This window comes from Ambystoma mexicanum, chromosome 7p (genome assembly GCF_040938575.1).
Source record: "Ambystoma mexicanum isolate Mex_15411 chromosome 7p, UKY_AmexF1_1, whole genome shotgun sequence".
Classification (NCBI taxonomy): domain Eukaryota; kingdom Metazoa; phylum Chordata; class Amphibia; order Caudata; family Ambystomatidae; genus Ambystoma; species Ambystoma mexicanum.
In genome coordinates, this window is record NC_090939.1 from 900,991,763 (window position 1) to 901,016,117 (window position 24,355).

The 24,355-nt window shown below is 50.1% G+C and overlaps 1 protein-coding gene across 5 annotated transcripts in view; it reads right to left on the reverse strand.

Moving 5' to 3' along the window:
* The window catches only part of PIR (pirin), a 720,875-nt gene extending 698,520 nt beyond the window's left edge, over positions 1–22,355 (reverse strand). Inside the window, exon 1 of one of the 5 annotated variants that reach the window (XM_069637176.1) lies at positions 22,269–22,355. In XM_069637176.1, coding sequence (XP_069493277.1) covers positions 22,269–22,340 — 72 coding nt within the window. In that variant the 5' untranslated portion in view covers positions 22,341–22,355. Of the gene's footprint in view, positions 1–9,446; positions 9,572–9,958; positions 10,179–10,504; positions 10,670–22,268 lie in introns of those variants that run through there. The other 4 variants (XM_069637175.1, XM_069637179.1, XM_069637178.1 and 1 more) reach the window with 4 other exon arrangements.
* Positions 22,356–24,355: the final 2,000 nt, after the last annotated feature.

Here is a 24,355-nt window from a genome sequence, read left to right on the forward strand (position 1 = left end):
AGAGCAAGTTAGCAAAATACAGCAAGATTTGACTTTTAACTAAAGATGCAAAAACTGCAAGATTTCACTTTTAACCAAAAGTGCAAAAACAGCAAGATTTGACCTTTAACTAAAAACGCAAAAACTGCAAGATTTGACTTTTAACCAAAAATGCAAAAACTGCTAGATCTGACTAAAAATGCAAAAACAGCAAGATTTGGATTGTACAATTTGAGTTCAGATGCTAGCAAAGGGTGTAGAAAATGCAATGCAATTCAGAATGTAAACATGGGAGAAACAAGCAGAAAAGGACAGTAAAAAGACAAAAGAGCGTAGGATTGAGTCCAAAGGGAGGAACTAACCCATAGTTAAGGAGGAGTAAATGTCGTGTTAGTCCGTGAAGGAAAGGGCCTGCACAGGTAAGGGAAACAGAGTTCACTAATGTGTTTCATGTAAAGGCATATCCCCGTTTTATATCAATCTAGTAATTTATTTTTGCATTCATTTATTTCATGAAAAACACCTGCCCCCTATATACCCTCTTTGGGAGCCCCAGCTGTTAAGGGGCCTGGTATGGCCGGACCCCCTCCTTCTTGGTTGCATTATAGAGACGCAGGAGTCAGTGAGTTGGTGGTCGAACTGCTGCACAGCGAGCCGTGCAGCCCTTTTAGTAACACAATCACATGGTGTGTGCACGTGTGCTAACCACGTGACACGGCACGAGGCAAAGGGGACGGACTCAGACATAACATCCCATGCCAAGTGTATATTGAACAAAATGACATAGTGCAAATTGGAGATAGCAGTGAGACCCTTGTCATTTGATAATATTTATTTGATCATAATTACAATTGGGCAATACAAGCAAACACATACATTTAAATAGACTGAGCCAATGGGCACTGGGCAATTGCTTGGCCGCACAGGCACCCTCTGGGACCAGGGCTGCGGCTAGGGCAGTGTTGTGATGTTGACAACCGCTGCGCTGTCACTTCACTCCGTTCAGCGGAGTTTCCAACAGCCAAGTGCGGGTTCACGCCGCCTGTTACCACGCGGCTACGGCTGATTTGTTTCTTACATTTCTCCCCAGGCTGATGGCACCTTTTCCACTGACGGGTGAGTTCTCACTCCATGGAACCATTCGGCGGCAGATACAGCTGCGCTAGCACAGGCAGGAGCAGACCAATGCTTCTGCGGCAGGTGAAGCGCCTCGGCGGCAATGCAAGCCGCTCCTCCCTGCTACTGCTTTGTGGTGGTAGAAGTCGTCCTCACCAGCGAGTCAGCGGTCAGTCAAGGCTGCGCTCGACCATTGAACGGTGGTGCGTTTGAACTTGCGCACCACAGGACCTCGCCGGCTGACCAGCGGTCGACAGTAAAGCCTGTCATAGTGGGATGGTGCAATTACACCCACACGCTGGGGACTCTAGGAGCGGGGCACCCATCCACAAAGGGACCTTGCCGGCTGAATGCAGACTTGCACCTGCCAAGACTCTGGAAAGGGAGAGCTCTGCATTGCAGGCCCTTTCCAACGTGTGCACTGACATGGCCTGGCCACACACTGGTTCTTTAAGCCCTCTTCTACACTGTTATGGGGCCTGGTATGGCTGGGCCCCTCATGCAGGTTTGCATTACAGAGACGCAGGAGTCAGTGAGTTGGTGGTCGAACTGCTGCACAGCGAGCCGTGCAGCCCTTTTATTAACACAATCACATGGTGTGTGCACGTGTGCTAACCACGTGACACTGCACGAGGAAAAGGGGAGGGACTCAGACATAACATCCCATGCCAAGACTATATTGAACAAAATGACATAGTGCAAATTGGATATAGCAGTGAGACCCTTGTCATTTGATAATATTTATTTGATCACAATTACAATTGGGCAAAACAAGCAAACGCATACATTTAAATACACTGAGCAAATGGGCACTGGGCACTTGCACAAATACAACATTTTATCTATTAGTCCAAGGACGGTGGACTACCCATGATATGTGCTTTCAGCAAATTTGACCTGAAGGAACACAGCTTTTGCTGGGTCTTGTTCAAGCGTGCAGTACACCTGAGATCCCAACTTTTACTGTGACCATTTTCATCCATTTGTTACATGCGGGATCACAGCTTTAAAGAGTCATACCATAGGTTTCTGGATCATGGATCGTTAGTTCAGGGGAAGATGGCAGTTTTCAAGTTCATTTTGGGGAGAATGTTCCTTTGTTGATGGTCAGAGACACAGTCCGACGAGTTGATGGGGAGATGGTAACGGGCGATAGTATATTGTGGTCATGGGCCTCAGCGTGACTGTCCCTGATCGGAGCTGCTTTCACCGTGTGTGTCAGTGGAGGCTGTGCTGTTTCATCCTCCCTCCTGCTTGGCCGCAAAGGCACCCTATGGGACCAGGGCCGCGGCTTGGCAGTGTTGTGATGTTGACAACCGCTGCGCTGTCACTTCACTCCGCTCAGCAGAGTTTCTAACAGCCAAGTGTGGCCTCACGCCGCCTGTTACCACGCTGCTACGGCTGCTTTGTTTCTTACATTTCTCCCCGGGCTGATGGCACCTTTTCCACTGACGGGGGAGTTCTCACTCCATGGCACCACTCGGGCGGCAGATACAGCTGCGCTCGCACAGGCAGGAGCAGACCAATGCTTCTGCGGCAGGTGCAGCGCCTCGGCGGCAATGTAAGCTGCTCCTCCCTGCTACTGTGTTGTGGTGGTAGAAGGGGGGTGCCGGGGGGAACGCGAAGCGTTTCCCCCAGGGGAAGTTTTTGGCGCTGCACATGGCCAGCAAGTGGCCGTGGGGGTAGAGCGCCTCATTAGGTTATTTAAGGGCTAGGGAAGGTTCGGGAGGCAGGACACGGTTGGACTTGGTGTTTGTCAGTCCTGTCGCCTGCTCCCGAGCCTTCCCTGATTGGGGCCTCTGAGGGGTTTTGTTGAGTAGAGGTGAGGAGCTGGGTAGAAGGGTATTAGTTATTCGGGGCAGGTAGTTTAGAATAAAAAATAAATAAATAAATAAAATAATAATACTATATTTCAATCAGGTTTATACGTTAGCGGAGGTATCGTAAATAAGGTACCTCCTCCTGATCTTGCAGGCGCCGTTCGTTGTCCGCTTTCTGGGGCTTCTGTGTAGCCCGGGGGGGGGTTTCGAGGGTCGGCTTCTGTGGCCCTTTGTCGGGCACGAGCGGTTTCTGCTTCCCGACTACGGGGTGAGGCACGGGGATTGCGGGATCCGCTGTGGTTTGGCGTGGGTGATCTTGGGGCCGCGGCCGTGGGGATCCATTTCGGAGTGCTTTTGTCCCCGGGTGTTTCTCCTTGCTTCTGACCGTAGCCCTGTGCGCGGTAGCAGTGGCGGGGCGCAAGGGGGCAGTGCGGCACCCTTAAAGGGACCGTTTAGTTTTGTAGCAGGGAAGGAAGGGTGGGGGTGCGGTGCGGCCTGCGAGCAGCCAGGGGGCAGTGACATATATCCATTTTTCGGCCCCAAAGTGACCGCGGGTGTTGGTTTTGGTGTGTTTTTTCGCTTGGGGCAGTTGTGGAGCGAATGGAGGGGGTTTCCCAGGGCAGGGGTGTTATTTAGGTGGGGGGGTATATAAAAAAAAAAATTAGGAATATATTTATTTTAGTTTATATCCCAATTTCTTTTCATGGGCTACCCAGCAGAGGTTTATTTTTCCACGGGTAGGTGCTGGCTCGGGGGCTATATTTGGCGTGTTTTCTGCCGTTTGCTGGGAGTTTTATTGTATTGGTGCTGTCCCCGGGAGGTTCTGGCTCGGGAGTGCTAGTTAAGTCAGGGACTATCCAAGGGGCATATAGTTATTGCGCTACCATAGTATTTCAGTGCATCATGGTGGGTCAGGGAGCAAGTAAGGCGGGTTTGGGGGATGCCAGGGCGCCGAGGGAGGCCCTGGAAATTATCAGCAGGGCGTCTAAGGCCCAGCTGGATGGGGCGGTGGTGGAGGTCACGGGTGAGGTGGAGTTAGGTGGTGGTAGGCTGCAGCGTAGAGCTGCGGCAGATGGGGCTCTCGCGGCAGTGGTGGCTGGCACCCCCGCGGCGGGGAGAGGGGAGGTTTGGGAATCCAGGGGCAGGAAGACGAGGAGGGAGATAGACAAGAGAGCATCCAGGGGAGAAATGAGTTCGGGTGGGGAACCAGTGAGGGATGGTACAAATGAGGGCCGAGGGGAGCTAGGGGATGTTAGGAGTGCTCAAAAAGGGGTGGGTCAAGGGAGCCACGGTGGGGGAGGTGATGGGGCGCAAAAGGGGGCGACAAGGAAGAGGGGAAAAGGGGGTAAATACCTGCGGAAGAGTGCAGGTGGTAGAAGGAGGGAGAGGTCCCCATCAAGTGAGGAGGTTGGAGTGGGGCGCGGAACGGCCCCCCCGAGTAGGAGGAGTGAGGGCGGAGGGCGCTGCGCAGCCCCCGCTGTTCAGGTGGAGGGAGAGGGTTTTGGTACGGCCCCTCCTCGGTCAGCGCAAGTAGAGCCTAGAGGGTGCAGCACGGCCCCTACCGATGAGGATTACAGGGTGGAGGACGGCACGCCTCGCCTGAGAGAAGAGGACCAGGCAGGGGTTTCTGCGACCCCGCCGAGAAGACGTCAAAGGAGTGGCGGGGCGGACGCCCCGGGTTTGCACGAAGATGTTCAACTCAACTCGGGCATGAGCTCGCATCCACAATGGTATTTAACGGGTGATGAAGTTGGATTGGTGGATTATGTGGGGCAGTGGGAGGTAGAGGGTTATAGGGCTGTAAGGGAAAGGGGGGAGGAGAGTAGAACTTTGAGGTGGGATCGGGAAAGGCAGGTGCAGAGTGCTTGGGGGGCAGGAGGTCGGGGTAACTATTGGATTGGTGAGTCTGCTGACATGTTTTGTCCCCGCAGTAGGAGCCCTCTAAGGAAGGAGATGAGGAGCATCGGTGTGGACGCCAGACCGCAGACGGCCTGTGTTGAAAGAGGTGAGCGGGAAAGGGAATGGTCATCTGCATGGCAGAGAGGGGACACGAGAAGGGGGATGGGAAATGAAGGGTTTGGACTGCAAGGGCTAAGGAAAGAAATTGGTGTACAGGCCATTGGAGCCTTGGGGGATGAGAAGAGCATTTGCTCAGTGGAGGTCCAAACGGACAAGGTAGTGGAGCCATTGGTGCAAGTGGGAAAAGAAAAGGAGGTTGAAGTGAAAGTCAAGGAGAAAAAACTGCCTTACATGGGTATAACAAAACCGTTGGGGGCGCACTTGATGGCAGCGACCAGGGAGAAGATTCAGGCGGGGGAATTTGTAGATGTTTTTAAGTTGCTCCATAGGGAAGTGAGAGCAAAGGAGGGGTCTAAAGAAGAAGAGAGGGAACTTGCTTCGCGCCCAAGGGTCCCGGTAACTATTGAGAATTGGACGTCGGCATTTATCATTTATGCCAGTGTATATTGTGAAAAATTTCCAGAGCGTTGCGTGGCCCTGTTTAAATATATGGACGTAATTAGGAAGGCGTTCACGAGTTTTGGGGGTTTGGCCTGGGTACGCTATGATGAGGAATTCAGAGCGAGAATGGCGGAGGACAGTCAGGCAGTCTGGGGGGGGGTGGCCATGAATCTTTGGCTGCAATGGATGGCTCCAACGAGGCCTGCCCCGACATTGCACACAGCAAGTGGGCTGCCTGTGCCTTACCGGCCCTTTCTTGGTCGCCGCGCCCAGGAGGGGGCGTGGGAAGAGGCAGAGGACAGCCCTCGACAGCATGTTGGTCGTTCAATAAAGAAGGCTGCACGAGGTGGATGTGCAAATTTAAACACGAGTGCAGCAGGTGTGCGGGTCGGCATCCGGTTACGGTTTGTTTTCAGGCAGGGGACAGTGGGTCAGGGCGAGGTGCGGGACAAGGAGGTGGGGTGGAAGGACCGCATGCCAGGTAAACTGGGGTGTGCTGGTAGGTCGGGCTCAGTTTATCGTAAAAGGAGGAGGGGGGGCACAAGGGCTGATGAAAGGTTTTGGGGCGATTTAAGGGGGTAGGAGAGGGGTGAGGAGGAAGAATGGAAGGTAGGGGAGGGTCGCAGGGGGGTGTAACTGTGGAAATTGTTAAGGGGTGGTGGCCGTCGTTTGGAGGGCATAGTTGACGGTGGCGAAGCCCTCACGCTTGCCGCACGACAAGGTGAGTAAGCTTCAGGCTGCATGGACGGAGGTGCGGGAGCGCCTCTGGTGCAGCAAGGGGAAGTCATGAGTTGGGTCTGCATGGACGGGGGTGCACTAGGGCCCCTGGTGCAGCTGAGGGAAAAAAGTGGAGCAACGAAACAAGGTGTTGGAAGAGGAATTTATGTAGAATGGTCTGCATGGACGGGGGCGCAGGTTTGGCCCCTGGTGCAGCGGTGGAGAGGAGTAAGGCAAAAAAAAAGGGGCCTGCATGTACGGGGGTGCACTAGGGCCCCTGGTGCAGGTGGGAAACGGGTGGTAATGGACGCAGGGAGCTTGAAGATTAGTTATATGGAAGGGACTGCATGGACGGGGGTGCAGGTTTGGCCCCTGGTGCAGTGGCGAGAGGAGTAATAAAGTAAAGGGCCTGCATAGACAGGGGTGCACGTGGGCCCCCGGTGCAGGGGGGGCAACGTAGGGCCAAATTAATAAGGTGGGGGGGGCAAGGGTGAGCAGGAGGGTAATAGTTTAGAGGAAAAAGGGGGGCGAAGTGGGTTTAGGTGTATTGTTTAAAGGTTAGGCGGAAGGTGCGAAATATAGGGAGACAGGCAGGAGAGGACCGGGGGTGTTTCCGGAGATGGATAAGGAGATGACCAGGAAGGATAAGGTAATGAGGAGGTGTTACTAGTGGTGTGGGAAAGGTTAGGAGGTTGGAACTCATTCATTTTGGAGGGGTGCAGCATCTGTAGCAAGCTGGGCTATTGAGAGGAATAGGTGTAAAGTTTTGGACGTTGGAAGTAAGGGAGATACAAAGGGTATGTCAGGGACCGGGGCAAGTGGGATGTCTTTATAGGATTTTTCAGTAAGTAGCAGGAGTGTTGCATTTATATGGATGTTGTTGATTTGGAAGTGATTTTGTAATTTCTTTTTCAGAGGCTGCTAGGAGGTCCAGTGAGATGTCAAAAATTGAGTTTGTGCATTCTAGGGTTAGTGGGCGGGGAAAGAAGCTGAGAAAAGGGTTGTTGGCAGGCAACTGGGGTGCAACTATAAAGATGTTGTGGTAAGATGGTACGGGTTTGGGGGGTTGGGCTGGGATCAGTTGCTTCCTATGTTGGCTGGGTTGAGGGAAAGTTATGGGCCTCCAGACGGGGGGGGGGATTAGTCTTGGTGGGGAAAATGATCTGGTAAGTGATTCGGGTGTGGCTCTTAAAACATTTTTTTTTAAAAAGGGGTTTTTTTGTTATGGGTGCGACAAGTGTGGCCTCAAGCAACGGTAGTGGGGTCTAAGTGTTTGCCACAGACAGTGGGAGGGGAGCGAGAAATGAGGGTCCAATAGAGCGGGCAAGGAAGGGGATAAACAGAGATGTGGTAGAGTTTTGTACATCGGTGGAAGTACAGGTTTAGACCATAAGGAGATGGTTTAGGAAGGATTGATGAGATTTAGAGAGGATGGGTAAACTTTCCGGTTTTTGGGGAACAATCATCTGGCGGACTTGTGCTCTTGGCGGGGAGATTGGTTGAGGAGTTGGAGGTAGGAAAATTGGTGGGGGGGTGGGGCAGAAAGAACACCTCGGGGGAGAGTTTTTCTGGTGCCGGGGGCATGGCCCCTTTTGATGTGGGGGGAGGAAAGCACAATGGGGGAATGACACGGGAAAGGATGGGGTGGCGCTGTTTGCACAATCGGGCCACCTCGGGGGAACAGGTATTGAGCCTGGAGGGGCATGGCCCCGGGGAGAAAGCGGGACGCCTGGAAAAGGGGTAAGGAGACGGTATGGTCCATGGGATAGTTAGGGAGGAAATTGCTTTATTTTAATTATTTAATTGTTGGGTAAAAAATGAGAATGTTTCATTATTTAATTGGTTGTTTGAAATATGTCTGTAGTTTGTAAGGCCATGGAGCCAGGTAAGCGTTTAATTGTAAGCTTTGGCCTGTCACATTAAAGCGACCTTTTCCACTTTTAAATGAGTCTGGGTTTTCGTGCATTAAGCCAAAAGTCGTCCTCATCAGCGCGTCATCGGTCAGGCAAGGCTGCGCTCGACCATTGAAGGGTGGTGCGTTTGAACTTGTGCACCACAGAACCTCGCCGGCTGACCAGCGGTCGACAGTAAAGCTCGTCATAGTGGGATGGTGCAATTACACCCACACGCTGGGGACTCTAGGAGCGGGACACCTATCCACGAAGGGACCTCGCCGGCAGATTGCAGACTTGCACCTGCCAAGTCTCTGGAAAGGGAAAGCACTGCATAGCGGGCACTCTCCAACGTGTGCACTGACATGACCTGGCCACACACTGGTTCTTTAAGCCCTCTTCTACACTGTTATGGGACCTGGTATGGCTGGACCCCCTCCTGCATGTTTGCATTACAGTGACGTAGAAGTCAGTGAGTTGGGGGTCGAACTGCTGCACAGGGAGCCATGCAGCCCTTTTATTAACACAATCACATGGTGTGGGCACGTGTGCTAATCACGTGACAATGCATGAGTCAAAGGGGAGGGACTCAGACATAACAGCAGCCACCGGCAGCACCCCTGCAGAGCCAGAAAGCTTCCCATGGCACCCTGGACCATCTAAAGCCCCTGTGCAAACTGGCGCTACCAAACCCCATACCCATGCCAAACTGTACCGGCCACGGAGACAGGAATACAGTCCACACTCCCTGCTCAGAAAGAACTACTAGAGGGAGATGGTAAAGAAAAGCTCCCCCCTCCAGGTCGGCTTGGACGCTGGGCAAAGCCCCATGAGTGGACCGAAGGCTCCATCCTCAGCCCCCACCCACTTACTGATGCCTAGGTGCCCAGGTGCGGAGTTAATCTATGTCCGGGGCTAAAGCCAATGCAGGCCACCCCAGTCGGATGCTAGGTCCATGAAACTGAACCCTCAACTAGGCCTGCTGCCATGCAGAAGAAGCTGGGAGCAAAAAAGCCCAACCCCCATGCACCCATTAGCACAACAAGGAGTGCAAGGGGAAGGGTACAACACAGGTACTCATCCAAGGTAGGCAAGGAGAGGGAAGACCGAGCACCAGGTGACCTAGCGACACACGCAAGAGCCAGGAAAAATTACATTGGCACGTTGTGGTGGGGCTGGGAATGTTATATTCTCAGGGGAGGGGTGGGCATATATGGCATACTATATTAGGGTGACCCGATTTTGAAAATAAAAAATGGGGATAGGCCAAAAACATAAAAGTAGGACTAGAAACCCAAGCCCATTCACCCCCCTCCCTCCCCCTGGGATCAAACATTAAAATAAATATTTCCAGATCTATACATTACAGGGTTGCAAAATGATATCTAATTAGGGCTTTGAGGAGTTTTTGCTGGGACAGAGAGCTAAATTCCGGTGTTATGTAATATTTGGCATCCCATACCGATCCGGTATCCCCTGGTCTTCGGCTGTGTCCGACTTATTGCTGATTGGTTGCATTAAGCTTTAGCACCGCCTCCGTGAGCCTGAGAACCGGTGTTGTGTAATATTTAGTATCCCATACCGATCCGTTTCCCCTGGTCTTCGGCTGTGTTCGGCTCATTGCTGATTGGCTGCATTAAGCCTTAGCACCGCCTCCGTGAGCGTGAGCACCGGCCCCTCTTTCGAACTGTCACAGAGATCTACGAAGACAGGGGATCCGGATCGGTATGGGATACCAAATATTACACAACACCGGCACAGTACCGGCAAAACCGGGACGTCTGGCCACCTTCATTCTATGGATTCCTGCGATGGAGGTCCGGGCCTCACAAGTACTGGGACGGGAAAGCGAGGCGTCGATTTAATTCTTTGGTATTAACCAATAGTGAGTCCATGCACACTTGTTTTCAGCAGGGGTTACAACATTGTGTTAGCTAAGCATCCTAGCAGCCGTGCATCCAGTGTCAGCTTTACCTCGGTACTACTGGATAACTCCGCCTCAACCGCAGTCGCGGGTACTGCTACCCACCAAACACCCATTTGCTCGGCAGTGAAAGCTTACTAAGGGGTGTATGTATTTAAACAGTTGCCCCTCAAAGTCCAGCGCCAAGTGGATACATTGTAGAGCAAGCAGCAGCTGCAGGGGAACCAAAAAATAAAAAAATGGGCTCCCCTGTTCTGGAGGTTGATATCGCAAAAGAAAGTAGTGCGCAGAGGGGACTACTGGACCAGGATTACACCACCACCAGGCGAAAACGCAGGTGAAAAATCATATTGTCTCTGTGACGCCACACCAATAAAGAAAGACGTCCTATCGGCAGTCACCATCAAAATGCAAACTCCGCAAAGAGTGGGTCAAATGGGCACTGAGAGGAGGTTTAAATAGGGGGTTCCTGTTTTGCAAAGCAGCTCTGTTGAAACGGAATGAACATAACAACCTAATTACAGAAGTGATCTGTTATAGTCTGTTTTTTTTTTTAAAAAAAGGACAACACTTTAAAATTGCTAGAGTGCTCTGACCTTAATTTTTTACCTGAGATCTTCCTGTATGTGGAGGCAGCAGCTGTGTGAGCGACTTACAAGTTAGGAGCTGGGCGAGTTTCATTGAAGAAGCTTCTCACCATGAGTCAGCAGAAATATCAAATAAACAAACTGGTGTGAACACGGCATGGGCGTTTAAGGTCAACAAAGCTTATTCAGGCTCCTTACTGTGCGTAGAAAAGAGTATATTAAATAGGAGGATGGGTGAATACTAGCGTCTTTAATTTTTTCTCCATCGGTTTGCAGTTGTGTACACCAAGCACCTTTTTTAGTGAAGTTTAAAACCATAATTCAAGCAGCAGATACAAATATGCCTTTCCAGCACATCATCTGGGGATTTAGTGACACATCGAAGGAAGGTGCTCTCTTCAATTATTATGTATTGGGTGGGTGGAGAGAATGAGGAATGCGCGGATTGTTTACCGGTAATCTTCATTACTCACAGTCCTACTCTTCTTCGTCCCCGTACTTATATTTGACTACACTCCGTGCTCACAGGAACTACTTTTTCAAGCTGGCCTCTTCTAGCCCCTCCCCTCCCAGGAGGTATAACCTCCCACATACCCAACACACAGCAGTAAATCTAAAGCCAAGTCCCAGGCATCTTCCACCCACGGGTGGGAGGGAAGGGAAGTCCATACTGGGACAAGGAGGAGTAGGACCACGAGTAATGAAGATTACCGGTAAGTAATCAGAGCATTACCTCCACATCCCTCTTCCTCGTCACCATACTTTTGAGTTGTACCAAAGCAAAAACTGGAAGGATGCCCATTTCGTCCATAAAAGGCACAGGCACCAAAAGTAATGCAAAACCGACCCAACACCAATTCAAGGTACAGAAGAAAGGAGGCAGGCAGACCAAGAACCATGCCACCACCTCAATCAGACACAGCCCCCAGAGCGCCCACGCCAAAGGAAGTGGACTGGGGCACAACCATGTGGAGCTGATAATGGCTAATGAATGTGTTAGGAGTAGCCCTGGTGGCAGCCTGGCAAATGCCCAGCAAAGGCACCCCCCCCCGCAAGCTAGCCCAGTAGGCGGCTATCCCTCTAGTGGACAGACCCTGGACCCTCCGCAGTCCAGACTCATAGGACTGCAGAATAAAGACTTAATCCACCGGCTGTAGGAATGAAAGCCCGATGGCCATAGCACCCTACCCCAATGGTGACCAAGAGATGATCAGTGAGACGAAGGGACTCCGTCCGGGAAAGATGCTGTAAGACTGCCCACTTGACAGCCAGACAATGCCAAACTGCCTCCTCAGGAGAGGACAGAGCAGGAAAGAAGGCCGGAAGAACCACCTCCTGAGACCAATGGAACCGAGAGGAGACTTCAGGCACAAAGGAAGGGTCACACCGCAGGACCAGAGCCTCCTCCCGGACCACCAGAAAAAGAGGTCGACACAAGAGGGCCCTGATTTCCCCTGAATGCAAAGCCTAAGTAACCAAAATCAAAAAGGTAGTCTTTAGCGTCAACCACTTTAGCTCCACTCTTTCCAGGGGCTCAAAAGGAGGCCTCGACAACATAGACAAGACCAAAGAAAGGTCCCAAGGATGATGCCTAACCAGACCCAAAGGATGTTATGTTATGTTCCCAGGTCTTATACCGTGCACTGTTGCCACCTGCGTGGTCTCTTAACACTCTGGTGGATCTGTAAAGGAGAGCGGCAGTTAAGTTAGTAGGACTGAGTGGGAAAAAGAGCAAGAGAGCTGTGATGTGTTGGCAGCTTCAGTTCGGTGACACCGTTCATGGAGCGTAGATGTGTTTTTCGGTTGGTGGTCGCCATGGGGTGTTGGGCGAGATTATGTGTGGTTTGTTTCGCTGTTGCCGTGTTGTGACGTACATGCGGTTTGTGGTGCTGTAGAGGTATGGTTGTGTTTAGTTTAGAGTTTGAGAGGTGCATGCAGAAGGGTGAGTTTTTAGTACGGTTTGTTAGTGGCAGTACATTTCCTAAAGGATGACTATCTCGCACAACTAGGGGAAAAGCAAAATATCACAATCTCATACATTTGGGCTAGTTGTGAAAAGAGATTATCTCACACGATTAAGGTAAATGCAGAATTTGACTACCTCAGAGTTTGGGAGAAAGGGTTGAAAGTGAGATATGGCTGACGTGGGAGATATAACTGACAGACAATTGTACTTTAATAAATGTATAATGCGCAACCAGGAACCAGTAGGCTTAAGGGCGCACAATAAAAACATGAACACGAAACAACATAACACAGTACACAGCATTAAAAGCAGATCCAAATAAGTTCAAATTGGGCTAAATGCAAGAAATTGCTGACTAACACAAATGGGCCAAATGCGAGACATGACTGACCAATACAATCGGGATACATGGGAGATATGACTGTCTAAGACAATTGGGCTACATGCGAGATATGGATGACTAGCACAATTGGGTTAAATGCAAGATATGGATGATTGACATCAATGGTCTATGTTCTAGTAGGTAATAAGATGAGAATCCAACACTCCTTTCAACAGCCCCAAGACCAGAGATTCTCTGCCGTTAAAGGGGACCAAGTAACCCGTAAAGTCCGAATGGCCGCACACTGAGAACGGAGAGTAGAGACTGTCAACCCCTTCTCAGCCCCCTCATGGAGAAATTGCAAACTGTCCGGCAGACTATAGAGCAGCGCCAGAACACTCCTCGGGGAACACTAAGTCCAAAAATTAGCCCAATGGCAGTCATAAGACTTAAGCATAGAGGACCAGCGTGCCCTCTGGACTGACCCATCCACAGCAGCCGAAAGGCCTAACGCCTGCAGACCCCTCTTTTCAAGTTTCCACCCCCCCAATGGATGAGAGAGGAGAAGGGGGAACCATCCCCCACAACGGAGATGGGCAACTGGGCAACACCCATGGAGGAGCCAACTGCATCTCCAGAAGACTCGGGAACCACCCCGTCCGAGGCTAGTAAGGGACCACCAGGACAAACACCCCCTGAGACACCCTGATCGTACTGATGACCCTCGGAAGCAGAGGGGGCCAGAGGAAAGGCATAAAGAAGCTCCTGGTGGCCAGGCTTAGGAAACAGCGTCCACCCCCCTGGCTCTCAGGGACGAGTCTGTGAACAAAACCTTCATCCCGTCATCAGCCTAGTACCACGATTGCCTTCTTTAAAATAAAAAATCCTCACTTGCATGTGCCCCCAATAAATAAAATGTTTTCATGGTGCTAGTGTGTACTCATGCTTTGAAGTGCCTACGCTGTTGGAAAAGTGCCATATCGATAGGGTACACCGCAATGCTCCCATGCCCTTCACATGCATCTGACCAAAAAATGTGATGCACGTATTTTTTTAACGTGTTTAGCAGTGTGGAAATAACATGCACACAGCATTAGCGGTGTGGTCAGTCACCCGTGCGTGCTTGCGTGTTCTTTTCATTTGAGGCTTGTCCTCCCCTACGGGCAGCTGCTGGTGCTGCACAATCGGCGTGGATGTGAACATGCCGCACGGGGGCCGCCGCTCCTCCACCACCGCCGCTGAACGGGGCAGGTGGAAGACTGCTGCTTTGATGTGTAGAGGAGGTCCTAGATACGGCCTGTACTCCAGCCCCCCATTTTGAGGTACCAGGAACATACTCGCCAAGATATGTGACGTATGAGGAACAAATAAACCAACAGAGAGCTGCACTTGGACTCTGCCCAGTGCCCATCAGAAGAGCAATGCCTGTTGAAGTGACTATAACCAGACAACCATGGGCAGCCCGGTACTCACTGAGACAACCGTACCAGCAGTTAACACAAAATGAAGACTACTTGCAAACTGTCCCCAAAGAGACCCAAAGAGCCTTAATGGAAGGCGAGTGGAGATGACCCAAGTGCCCGGACAGACGTACAGATGAACATAAATGACAATAGAAAGATGACACACAAGACGAAATGTGAAGAGTAATGATGTAATGGACTTGTAAGAAGAAACGATGTTGATATATAAAGAAACGTAACCATGAAGTGAGATGAAATATGCAACTAACGCCTGTAAATAGGCTTGGAACGCAAGAAGCTAAGGAAACAATACTGCTTGCAATGCTTAGTAGAAGAATAGAGCGGCAAGCGCCAATTATATATCTACCTCAATGAAGCACATTATACAAGTGCGACTCCGTTTTGTAAAAGCAGAATTAAGCCCAGGCTGCAAGGGGCCAACCAGGCCGAGATTCATATTCCAGCTAAAGCCAGAAGGAAAGAGCGGAATCGAAACTGAGCACAAAGCAGCTCATGCCTGGGAATTCGAGGTCAACTCAAGGAAGGGAGGAGAGCGGCAACTTCGAAGAATCACAACTTCAGAGCATAGCAGCCTGCCCCGTGAAGGTCGAGATAACGAGGCCCCAGGCAGGTGGCAAGGCTAAGAAAGAATCAAATACACAAAAAGAAGGAAAATTAAGCAGATTCACATTGAACAGACACGTGACCAGCCAAGCGCGAAGAGGTACCAACGTCTGATGTCACCCAGAACCCGAGGATGCCATAACTTTTCCTGATAAGAAGCTACAGTTTCAAGGCCATCCTCAGCCAACTAATTGACGCATAGCCCTAAAGTACTGATTGATGGAAGGGATGCAGGGTGAATCTTGGGGCACACCGCATCTGAGTGTCCATTATGCATGCTGCTAATTAAAGTGGAGATTTATGTCTAGGGGTGTAACCTACCCAATCATAATGGTCCAAATAATCTAGGGTCCTATAGCTAGTAGAACCAATGAGACGTCGTACTTGTAGTGACGTCTATCACGAGTGATGTAGAGGGATGGGCGTAGATGCCCACCCGATAAGAGTTATCCATTCCCCACACTCGGTTACCATGTACAGATATAGCCCCTATACTTAAATTATCTTTCCCAGCCAATAGAATTGTATGAGAATTTTGGAGTGTAACACGTCAGTGATGACAAGAATGTACTATAACTATTGCTGTCTGAATGAAGATTTTGGGAGTTGAAGCGAGACAGGCGATCGCATCACTGATGATTTCCATTTGTTTCCCTGTTTTTTGTACTTGTCATTAAACCGACTTCCCTTTGCCAAACTACTGAGTTGTCCTTATTGATTGGTGTTGGAGTAAGAGAATCCTGCATCCCATCCTCCTCAAGGTGCAGCTATCTCGTCTTAAAAGTACTTGAGGGTGAGCTCTGATCCCATGGGCCCGTCAGAGGTCGCTCCGCCCTCCTGTACACTTGGTAGCAGTGAGGATGGTTTTGACCATCAATTATTGAACATTTATTATTGATAAAACACCTATTGACTGTCGACACAAAGTAACACTAGGTCTTTGGCAATATCACAAGTCCTTCGCCATTTTGGCCATTTTAGACTGTGAAGGTTCCCGTGGACAATGATAGTATAAACTTGTCCTAAAAAACTGCAGTGGGTTTGAGGGCACCGTTTTAAAAACAGAAACCCTTCCATTCCTACGGGCAGTGATCAGACAAAAGACCAAAAAAGGCGGTAAAGGAGGCATTGATCACGAGGATCCAGAGAGGAACGATGCGATCAGGGAGTGAAACAAAAAATTCAATGCTTTGGAAAATGTTTTATAGGCATTAGAACAAGTAAGGGAAAGGTAACAGAGGGAGACGGAAAAACAAAATAGTCAGAAGTAGAGAAGAATGTATAGATATATAAGGGGATAATGACTCTAGAATAACTGAATAAAATAGAGGATACCAGGGTGGACACCCGAGAAGAGAGAGGATACCGAGGTGACACCCGAGAAGAGAGAGGATACCGGGGTAGACACCCGAGAAGAGAGAGGATACGCCTTGTTCCTGCGCTTTAATATAGCGGTCAGAAGAAACGTGAACTCATAGGGCTTCATTACACGGACTGCGGTAAGGGTTTACCGGTACCGGTAAGGGCACCGGTACCGGTAAACCCTTACCGCCTTACTACGCCTGTTTAGCAGGCGTTAAAAACCAACCCGCAAAGGGACCAGGGTGCTAATTTGCGGCACCGTAATTAGCGTCTTCCCCATTCCCATAGAGCCCTATGGGGCAAAAATGGGAATGGGGAAGGGCAATGGGGGAAGGGGGAATTACCGCCCCGCCAACCTTGAAATAGGGCGGTAATTCCCCTTTCCACCAAGGCGGTGCCAGTATTTTACCGGCATGGACCAAGGTGCTAATAGCACCTTGGTCCTCCGCCTACCGTGTAATGAGGCCCATAGTCTCACATAATAGGGAAAAAATAGGCTACTACGACGATTAAAGACGTCGTAAAAGGAGTTTGTTTAAACTCCATGTCGGGGTATTGATTAGAAGGCAGAGATATCTGTGTCCAGCTGGTGTCTGTCTAGTCTGTTTAACGTTTTTCATACATGTTCTGTTGATGTGTCATATGTACAGAAATTTGTCTCCTTGGTGTTTGAAATTGATCAAGGGATTTTACGCGATTCTATAGTTGAGAGGGAATCGCACCTGAATTGATGTTCTTGAGTAAATTGGCGATATAAAATTTTGGCGGGAAAAGATTGGATTGGAGCTTGCGGTATATGGTGCTCGCTCATATTGTTGGCAGTGGTGAAATTGCATGAAAGTATTGTTAGAAACAGAATTCAAGCATGGAAGATATTACTCCACTAGCTCACTTATGTAAACAATTGCCTAAACATGACCCAAGCTTAAGAAATACAGTACAGAGTGGGTTAAGGGTACCGCCCACAAGATGTTTATGCCGTGGCCACAGAACGGGTCCTTATCGAAAGCTGTCTTACAACATATGACGACTTATTTGCATGCCACATATACAGGCAAAAAACTATAGAAACGCCTCGCTGTTCAAGAACTTTGGAAAATGTTCGAACAGTCGAAAGAGGAAGAGCCACCTGCAGACTGGATATTAAATGTATGCACGGAGGGGGGCGAGACGCCTACCGGGTCACCAGCCCCGCCTGAGCCAGAAATCGAGGGAGGTAAGTCAGAGGGACTCTACCCATTAAGAGAGCTAAAGGCAGCCACGGGGTATAGCAACCCCGCCTATGAGTCACCTACGTACAGTAGTGACAACAATAAAGGGAAGGATCAGGAAATTAATCTTACCTCCACAGTCCCGAGGGACGAGGAGAGGCGCGATAATGAAAGGAGGGATCAGGCACAGACAAGTGCACCTCTCGATAAAGAGAGAGGGGATGAAATGGAAAGGAAGTGAAGACAGAACGGATGAGATAGCATTTGAGAAAGACGAATGGATGGTAGGACAGATATTGTTGAAACTCGATGGAAAAGGAAGTGATGATGTGAGACAGAGAGAGAAGTCTGATGAGACACAGAGAAGCGAGAAGGAGAAGGTTAAGGAAATAAGGGACGACAAGGTGAGTAAGCTTCAGGCTGCATGGACGGAGGTGCGGGAGCGCCTCTGGTGCAGCAAGGGGAAGTCATGAGTTGGGTCTGCATGGACGGGGGTGCACTAGGGCCCCTGGTGCAGCTGAGGGAAAAAAGTGGAGCAACGAAACAAGGTGTTGGAAGAGGAATTTATGTAGAATGGTCTGCATGGACGGGGGCGCAGGTTTGGCCCCTGGTGCAGCGGTGGAGAGGAGTAAGGCAAAAAAAAAGGGGCCTGCATGTACGGGGGTGCACTAGGGCCCCTGGTGCAGGTGGGAAACGGGTGGTAATGGACGCAGGGAGCTTGAAGATTAGTTATATGGAAGGGACTGCATGGACGGGGGTGCAGGTTTGGCCCCTGGTGCAGTGGCGAGAGGAGTAATAAAGTAAAGGGCCTGCATAGACAGGGGTGCACGTGGGCCCCCGGTGCAGGGGGGGCAACGTAGGGCCAAATTAATAAGGTGGGGGGGGCAAGGGTGAGCAGGAGGGTAATAGTTTAGAGGAAAAAGGGGGGCGAAGTGGGTTTAGGTGTATTGTTTAAAGGTTAGGCGGAAGGTGCGAAATATAGGGAGACAGGCAGGAGAGGACCGGGGGTGTTTCCGGAGATGGATAAGGAGATGACCAGGAAGGATAAGGTAATGAGGAGGTGTTACTAGTGGTGTGGGAAAGGTTAGGAGGTTGGAACTCATTCATTTTGGAGGGGTGCAGCATCTGTAGCAAGCTGGGCTATTGAGAGGAATAGGTGTAAAGTTTTGGACGTTGGAAGTAAGGGAGATACAAAGGGTATGTCAGGGACCGGGGCAAGTGGGATGTCTTTATAGGATTTTTCAGTAAGTAGCAGGAGTGTTGCATTTATATGGATGTTGTTGATTTGGAAGTGATTTTGTAATTTCTTTTTCAGAGGCTGCTAGGAGGTCCAGTGAGATGTCAAAAATTGAGTTTGTGCATTCTAGGGTTAGTGGGCGGGGAAAGAAGCTGAGAAAAGGGTTGTTGGCAGGCAACTGGGGTGCAACTATAAAGATGTTGTGGTAAGATGGTACGGGTTTGGGGGGTTGGGCTGGGATCAGTTGCTTCCTATGTTGGCTGGGTTGAGGGAAAGTTATGGGCCTCCAGACGGGGGGGGGGATTAGTCTTGGTGGGGAAAATGATCTGGTAAGTGATTCGGGTGTGGCTCTTAAAACATTTTTTTTTAAAAAGGGGTTTTTTTGTTATGGGTGCGACAAGTGTGGCCTCAAGCAACGGTAGTGGGGTCTAAGTGTTTGCCACAGACAGTGGGAGGGGAGCGAGAAATGAGGGTCCAATAGAGCGGGCAAGGAAGGGGATAAACAGAGATGTGGTAGAGTTTTGTACATCGGTGGCAGTACAGGTTTAGACCATAAGGAGATGGTTTAGGAAGGATTGATGAGATTTAGAGAGGATGGGTAAACTTTCCGGTTTTTGGGGAACAATCATCTGGCGGACTTGTGCTCTTGGCGGGGAGATTGGTTGAGGAGTTGGAGGTAGGAAAATTGGTGGGGGGGTGGGGCAGAAAGAACACCTCGGGGGAGAGTTTTTCTGGTGCCGGGGGCATGGCCCCTTTTGATGTGGGGGGAGGAAAGCACAATGGGGGAATGACACGGGAAAGGATGGGGTGGCGCTGTTTGCACAATCGGGCCACCTCGGGGGAACAGGTATTGAGCCTGGAGGGGCATGGCCCCGGGGAGAAAGCGGGACGCCTGGAAAAAGGGTAAGGAGACGGTACGGTCCATGGGATAGTTAGGGAGGAAATTGCTTTATTTTAATTATTTAATTGTTGGGTAAAAAATGAGAATGTTTCATTATTTAATTGGTTGTTTGAAATATGTCTGTAGTTTGTAAGGCCATGGAGCCAGGTAAGCGTTTAATTGTAAGCTTTGGCCTGTCACATTAAAGCGACCTTTTCCACTTTTAAATGAGTCTGGGTTTTCGTGCATTAAGCCAAAAGTCGTCCTCATCAGCGAGTCATCGGTCAGGCAAGGCTGCGCTCGACCATTGAAGGGTGGTGCGTTTGAACTTGTGCACCACAGAACCTCGCCGGCTGACCAGCGGTCGACAGTAAAGCTCGTCATAGTGGGATGGTGCAATTACACCCACACGCTGGGGACTCTAGGAGCGGGACACCTATCCACGAAGGGACCTCGCCGGCAGATTGCAGACTTGCACCTGCCAAGTCTCTGGAAAGGGAAAGCACTGCATAGCGGGCACTCTCCAACGTGTGCACTGACATGACCTGGCCACACACTGGTTCTTTAAGCCCTCTTCTACACTGTTATGGGACCTGGTATGGCTGGACCCCCTCCTGCATGTTTGCATTACAGTGACGTAGAAGTCAGTGAGTTGGGGGTCGAACTGCTGCACAGGGAGCCATGCAGCCCTTTTATTAACACAATCACATGGTGTGGGCACGTGTGCTAATCACGTGACAATGCATGAGTCAAAGGGGAGGGACTCAGACATAACAGCAGCCACCGGCAGCACCCCTGCAGAGCCAGAAAGCTTCCCATGGCACCCTGGACCATCTAAAGCCCCTGTGCAAACTGGCGCTACCAAACCCCATACCCATGCCAAACTGTACCGGCCACGGAGACAGGAATACAGTCCACACTCCCTGCTCAGAAAGAACTACTAGAGGGAGATGGTAAAGAAAAGCTCCCCCCTCCAGGTCGGCTTGGACGCTGGGCAAAGCCCCATGAGTGGACCGAAGGCTCCATCCTCAGCCCCCACCCACTTACTGATGCCTAGGTGCCCAGGTGCGGAGTTAATCTATGTCCGGGGCTAAAGCCAATGCAGGCCACCCCAGTCGGATGCTAGGTCCATGAAACTGAACCCTCAACTAGGCCTGCTGCCATGCAGAAGAAGCTGGGAGCAAAAAAGCCCAACCCCCATGCACCCATTAGCACAACAAGGAGTGCAAGGGGAAGGGTACAACACAGGTACTCATCCAAGGTAGGCAAGGAGAGGGAAGACCGAGCACCAGGTGACCTAGCGACACACGCAAGAGCCAGGAAAAATTACATTGGCACGTTGTGGTGGGGCTGGGAATGTTATATTCTCAGGGGAGGGGTGGGCATATATGGCATACTATATTAGGGTGACCCGATTTTGAAAATAAAAAATGGGGATAGGCCAAAAACATAAAAGTAGGACTAGAAACCCAAGCCCATTCACCCCCCTCCCTCCCCCTGGGATCAAACATTAAAATAAATATTTCCAGATCTATACATTACAGGGTTGCAAAATGATATCTAATTAGGGCTTTGAGGAGTTTTTGCTGGGACAGAGAGCTAAATTCCGGTGTTATGTAATATTTGGCATCCCATACCGATCCGGTATCCCCTGGTCTTCGGCTGTGTCCGACTTATTGCTGATTGGTTGCATTAAGCTTTAGCACCGCCTCCGTGAGCCTGAGAACCGGTGTTGTGTAATATTTAGTATCCCATACCGATCCGTTTCCCCTGGTCTTCGGCTGTGTTCGGCTCATTGCTGATTGGCTGCATTAAGCCTTAGCACCGCCTCCGTGAGCGTGAGCACCGGCCCCTCTTTCGAACTGTCACAGAGATCTACGAAGACAGGGGATCCGGATCGGTATGGGATACCAAATATTACACAACACCGGCACAGTACCGGCAAAACCGGGACGTCTGGCCACCTTCATTCTATGGATTCCTGCGATGGAGGTCCGGGCCTCACAAGTACTGGGACGGGAAAGCGAGGCGTCGATTTAATTCTTTGGTATTAACCAATAGTGAGTCCATGCACACTTGTTTTCAGCAGGGGTTACAACATTGTGTTAGCTAAGCATCCTAGCAGCCGTGCATCCAGTGTCAGCTTTACCTCGGTACTACTGGATAACTCCGCCTCAACCGCAGTCGCGGGTACTGCTACCCACCAAACACCCATTTGCTCGGCAGTGAAAGCTTACTAAGGGGTGTATGTATTTAAACAGTTGCCCCTCAAAGTCCAGCGCCAAGTGGATACATTGTAGAGCAAGCAGCAGCTGCAGGGGAACCAAAAAATAAAAAAATGGGCTCCCCTGTTCTGGAGGTTGATATCGCAAAAGAAAGTAGTGCGCAGAGGGGACTACTGGACCAGGATTACACCACCACCAGGCGAAAACGCAGGTGAAAAATCATATTGTCTCTGTGACGCCACACCAATAAAGAAAGACGTCCTATCGGCAGTCACCATCAAAATGCAAACTCCGCAAAGAGTGGGTCAAATGGGCACTGAGAGGAGGTTTAAATAGGGGGTTCCTGTTTTGCAAAGCAGCTCTGTTGAAACGGAATGAACATAAAAACCTAATTACAGAAGTGATCTGTTATAGTCTGTTTTTTTTTTTAAAAAAAGGACAACACTTTAAAATTGCTAGAGTGCTCTGACCTTAATTTTTTACCTGAGATCTTCCTGTATGTGGAGGCAGCAGCTGTGTGAGCGACTTACACGTTAGGAGCTGGGCGAGTTTCATTGAAGAAGCTTCTCACCATGAGTCAGCAGAAATATCAAATAAACAAACTGGTGTGAACACGGCATGGGCGTTTAAGGTCAACAAAGCTTATTCAGGCTCCTTACTGTGCGTAGAAAAGAGTATATTAAATAGGAGGATGGGTGAATACTAGCGTCTTTAATTTTTTCTCCATCGGTTTGCAGTTGTGTACACCAAGCACCTTTTTTAGTGAAGTTTAAAACCATAATTCAAGCAGCAGATACAAATATGCCTTTCCAGCACATCATCTGGGGATTTAGTGACACATCGAAGGAAGGTGCTCTCTTCAATTATTATGTATTGGGTGGGTGGAGAGAATGAGGAATGCGCGGATTGTTTACCGGTAATCTTCATTACTCACAGTCCTACTCTTCTTCGTCCCCGTACTTATATTTGACTACACTCCGTGCTCACAGGAACTACTTTTTCAAGCTGGCCTCTTCTAGCCCCTCCCCTCCCAGGAGGTATAACCTCCCACATACCCAACACACAGCAGTAAATCTAAAGCCAAGTCCCAGGCATCTTCCACCCACGGGTGGGAGGGAAGGGAAGTCCATACTGGGACAAGGAGGAGTAGGACCACGAGTAATGAAGATTACCGGTAAGTAATCAGAGCATTACCTCCACATCCCTCTTCCTCGTCACCATACTTTTGAGTTGTACCAAAGCAAAAACTGGAAGGATGCCCATTTCGTCCATAAAAGGCACAGGCACCAAAAGTAATGCAAAACCGACCCAACACCAATTCAAGGTACAGAAGAAAGGAGGCAGGCAGACCAAGAACCATGCCACCACCTCAATCAGACACAGCCCCCAGAGCGCCCACGCCAAAGGAAGTGGACTGGGGCACAACCATGTGGAGCTGATAATGGCTAATGAATGTGTTAGGAGTAGCCCTGGTGGCAGCCTGGCAAATGCCCAGCAAAGGCACCCCCCCCGCAAGCTAGCCCAGTAGGCGGCTATCCCTCTAGTGGACAGACCCTGGACCCTCCGCAGTCCAGACTCATAGGACTGCAGAATAAAGACTTAATCCACCGGCTGTAGGAATGAAAGCCCGATGGCCATAGCACCCTACCCCAATGGTGACCAAGAGATGATCAGTGAGACGAAGGGACTCCGTCCGGGAAAGATGCTGTAAGACTGCCCACTTGACAGCCAGACAATGCCAAACTGCCTCCTCAGGAGAGGACAGAGCAGGAAAGAAGGCCGGAAGAACCACCTCCTGAGACCAATGGAACCGAGAGGAGACTTCAGGCACAAAGGAAGGGTCACACCGCAGGACCAGAGCCTCCTCCCGGACCACCAGAAAAAGAGGTCGACACAAGAGGGCCCTGATTTCCCCTGAATGCAAAGCCTAAGTAACCAAAATCAAAAAGGTAGTCTTTAGCGTCAACCACTTTAGCTCCACTCTTTCCAGGGGCTCAAAAGGAGGCCTCGACAACATAGACAAGACCAAAGAAAGGTCCCAAGGATGATGCCTAACCAGACCCAAAGGATGTTATGTTATGTTCCCAGGTCTTATACCGTGCACTGTTGCCACCTGCGTGGTCTCTTAACACTCTGGTGGATCTGTAAAGGAGAGCGGCAGTTAAGTTAGTAGGACTGAGTGGGAAAAAGAGCAAGAGAGCTGTGATGTGTTGGCAGCTTCAGTTCGGTGACACCGTTCATGGAGCGTAGATGTGTTTTTCGGTTGGTGGTCGCCATGGGGTGTTGGGCGAGATTATGTGTGGTTTGTTTCGCTGTTGCCGTGTTGTGACGTACATGCGGTTTGTGGTGCTGTAGAGGTATGGTTGTGTTTAGTTTAGAGTTTGAGAGGTGCATGCAGAAGGGTGAGTTTTTAGTACGGTTTGTTAGTGGCAGTACATTTCCTAAAGGATGACTATCTCGCACAACTAGGGGAAAAGCAAAATATCACAATCTCATACATTTGGGCTAGTTGTGAAAAGAGATTATCTCACACGATTAAGGTAAATGCAGAATTTGACTACCTCAGAGTT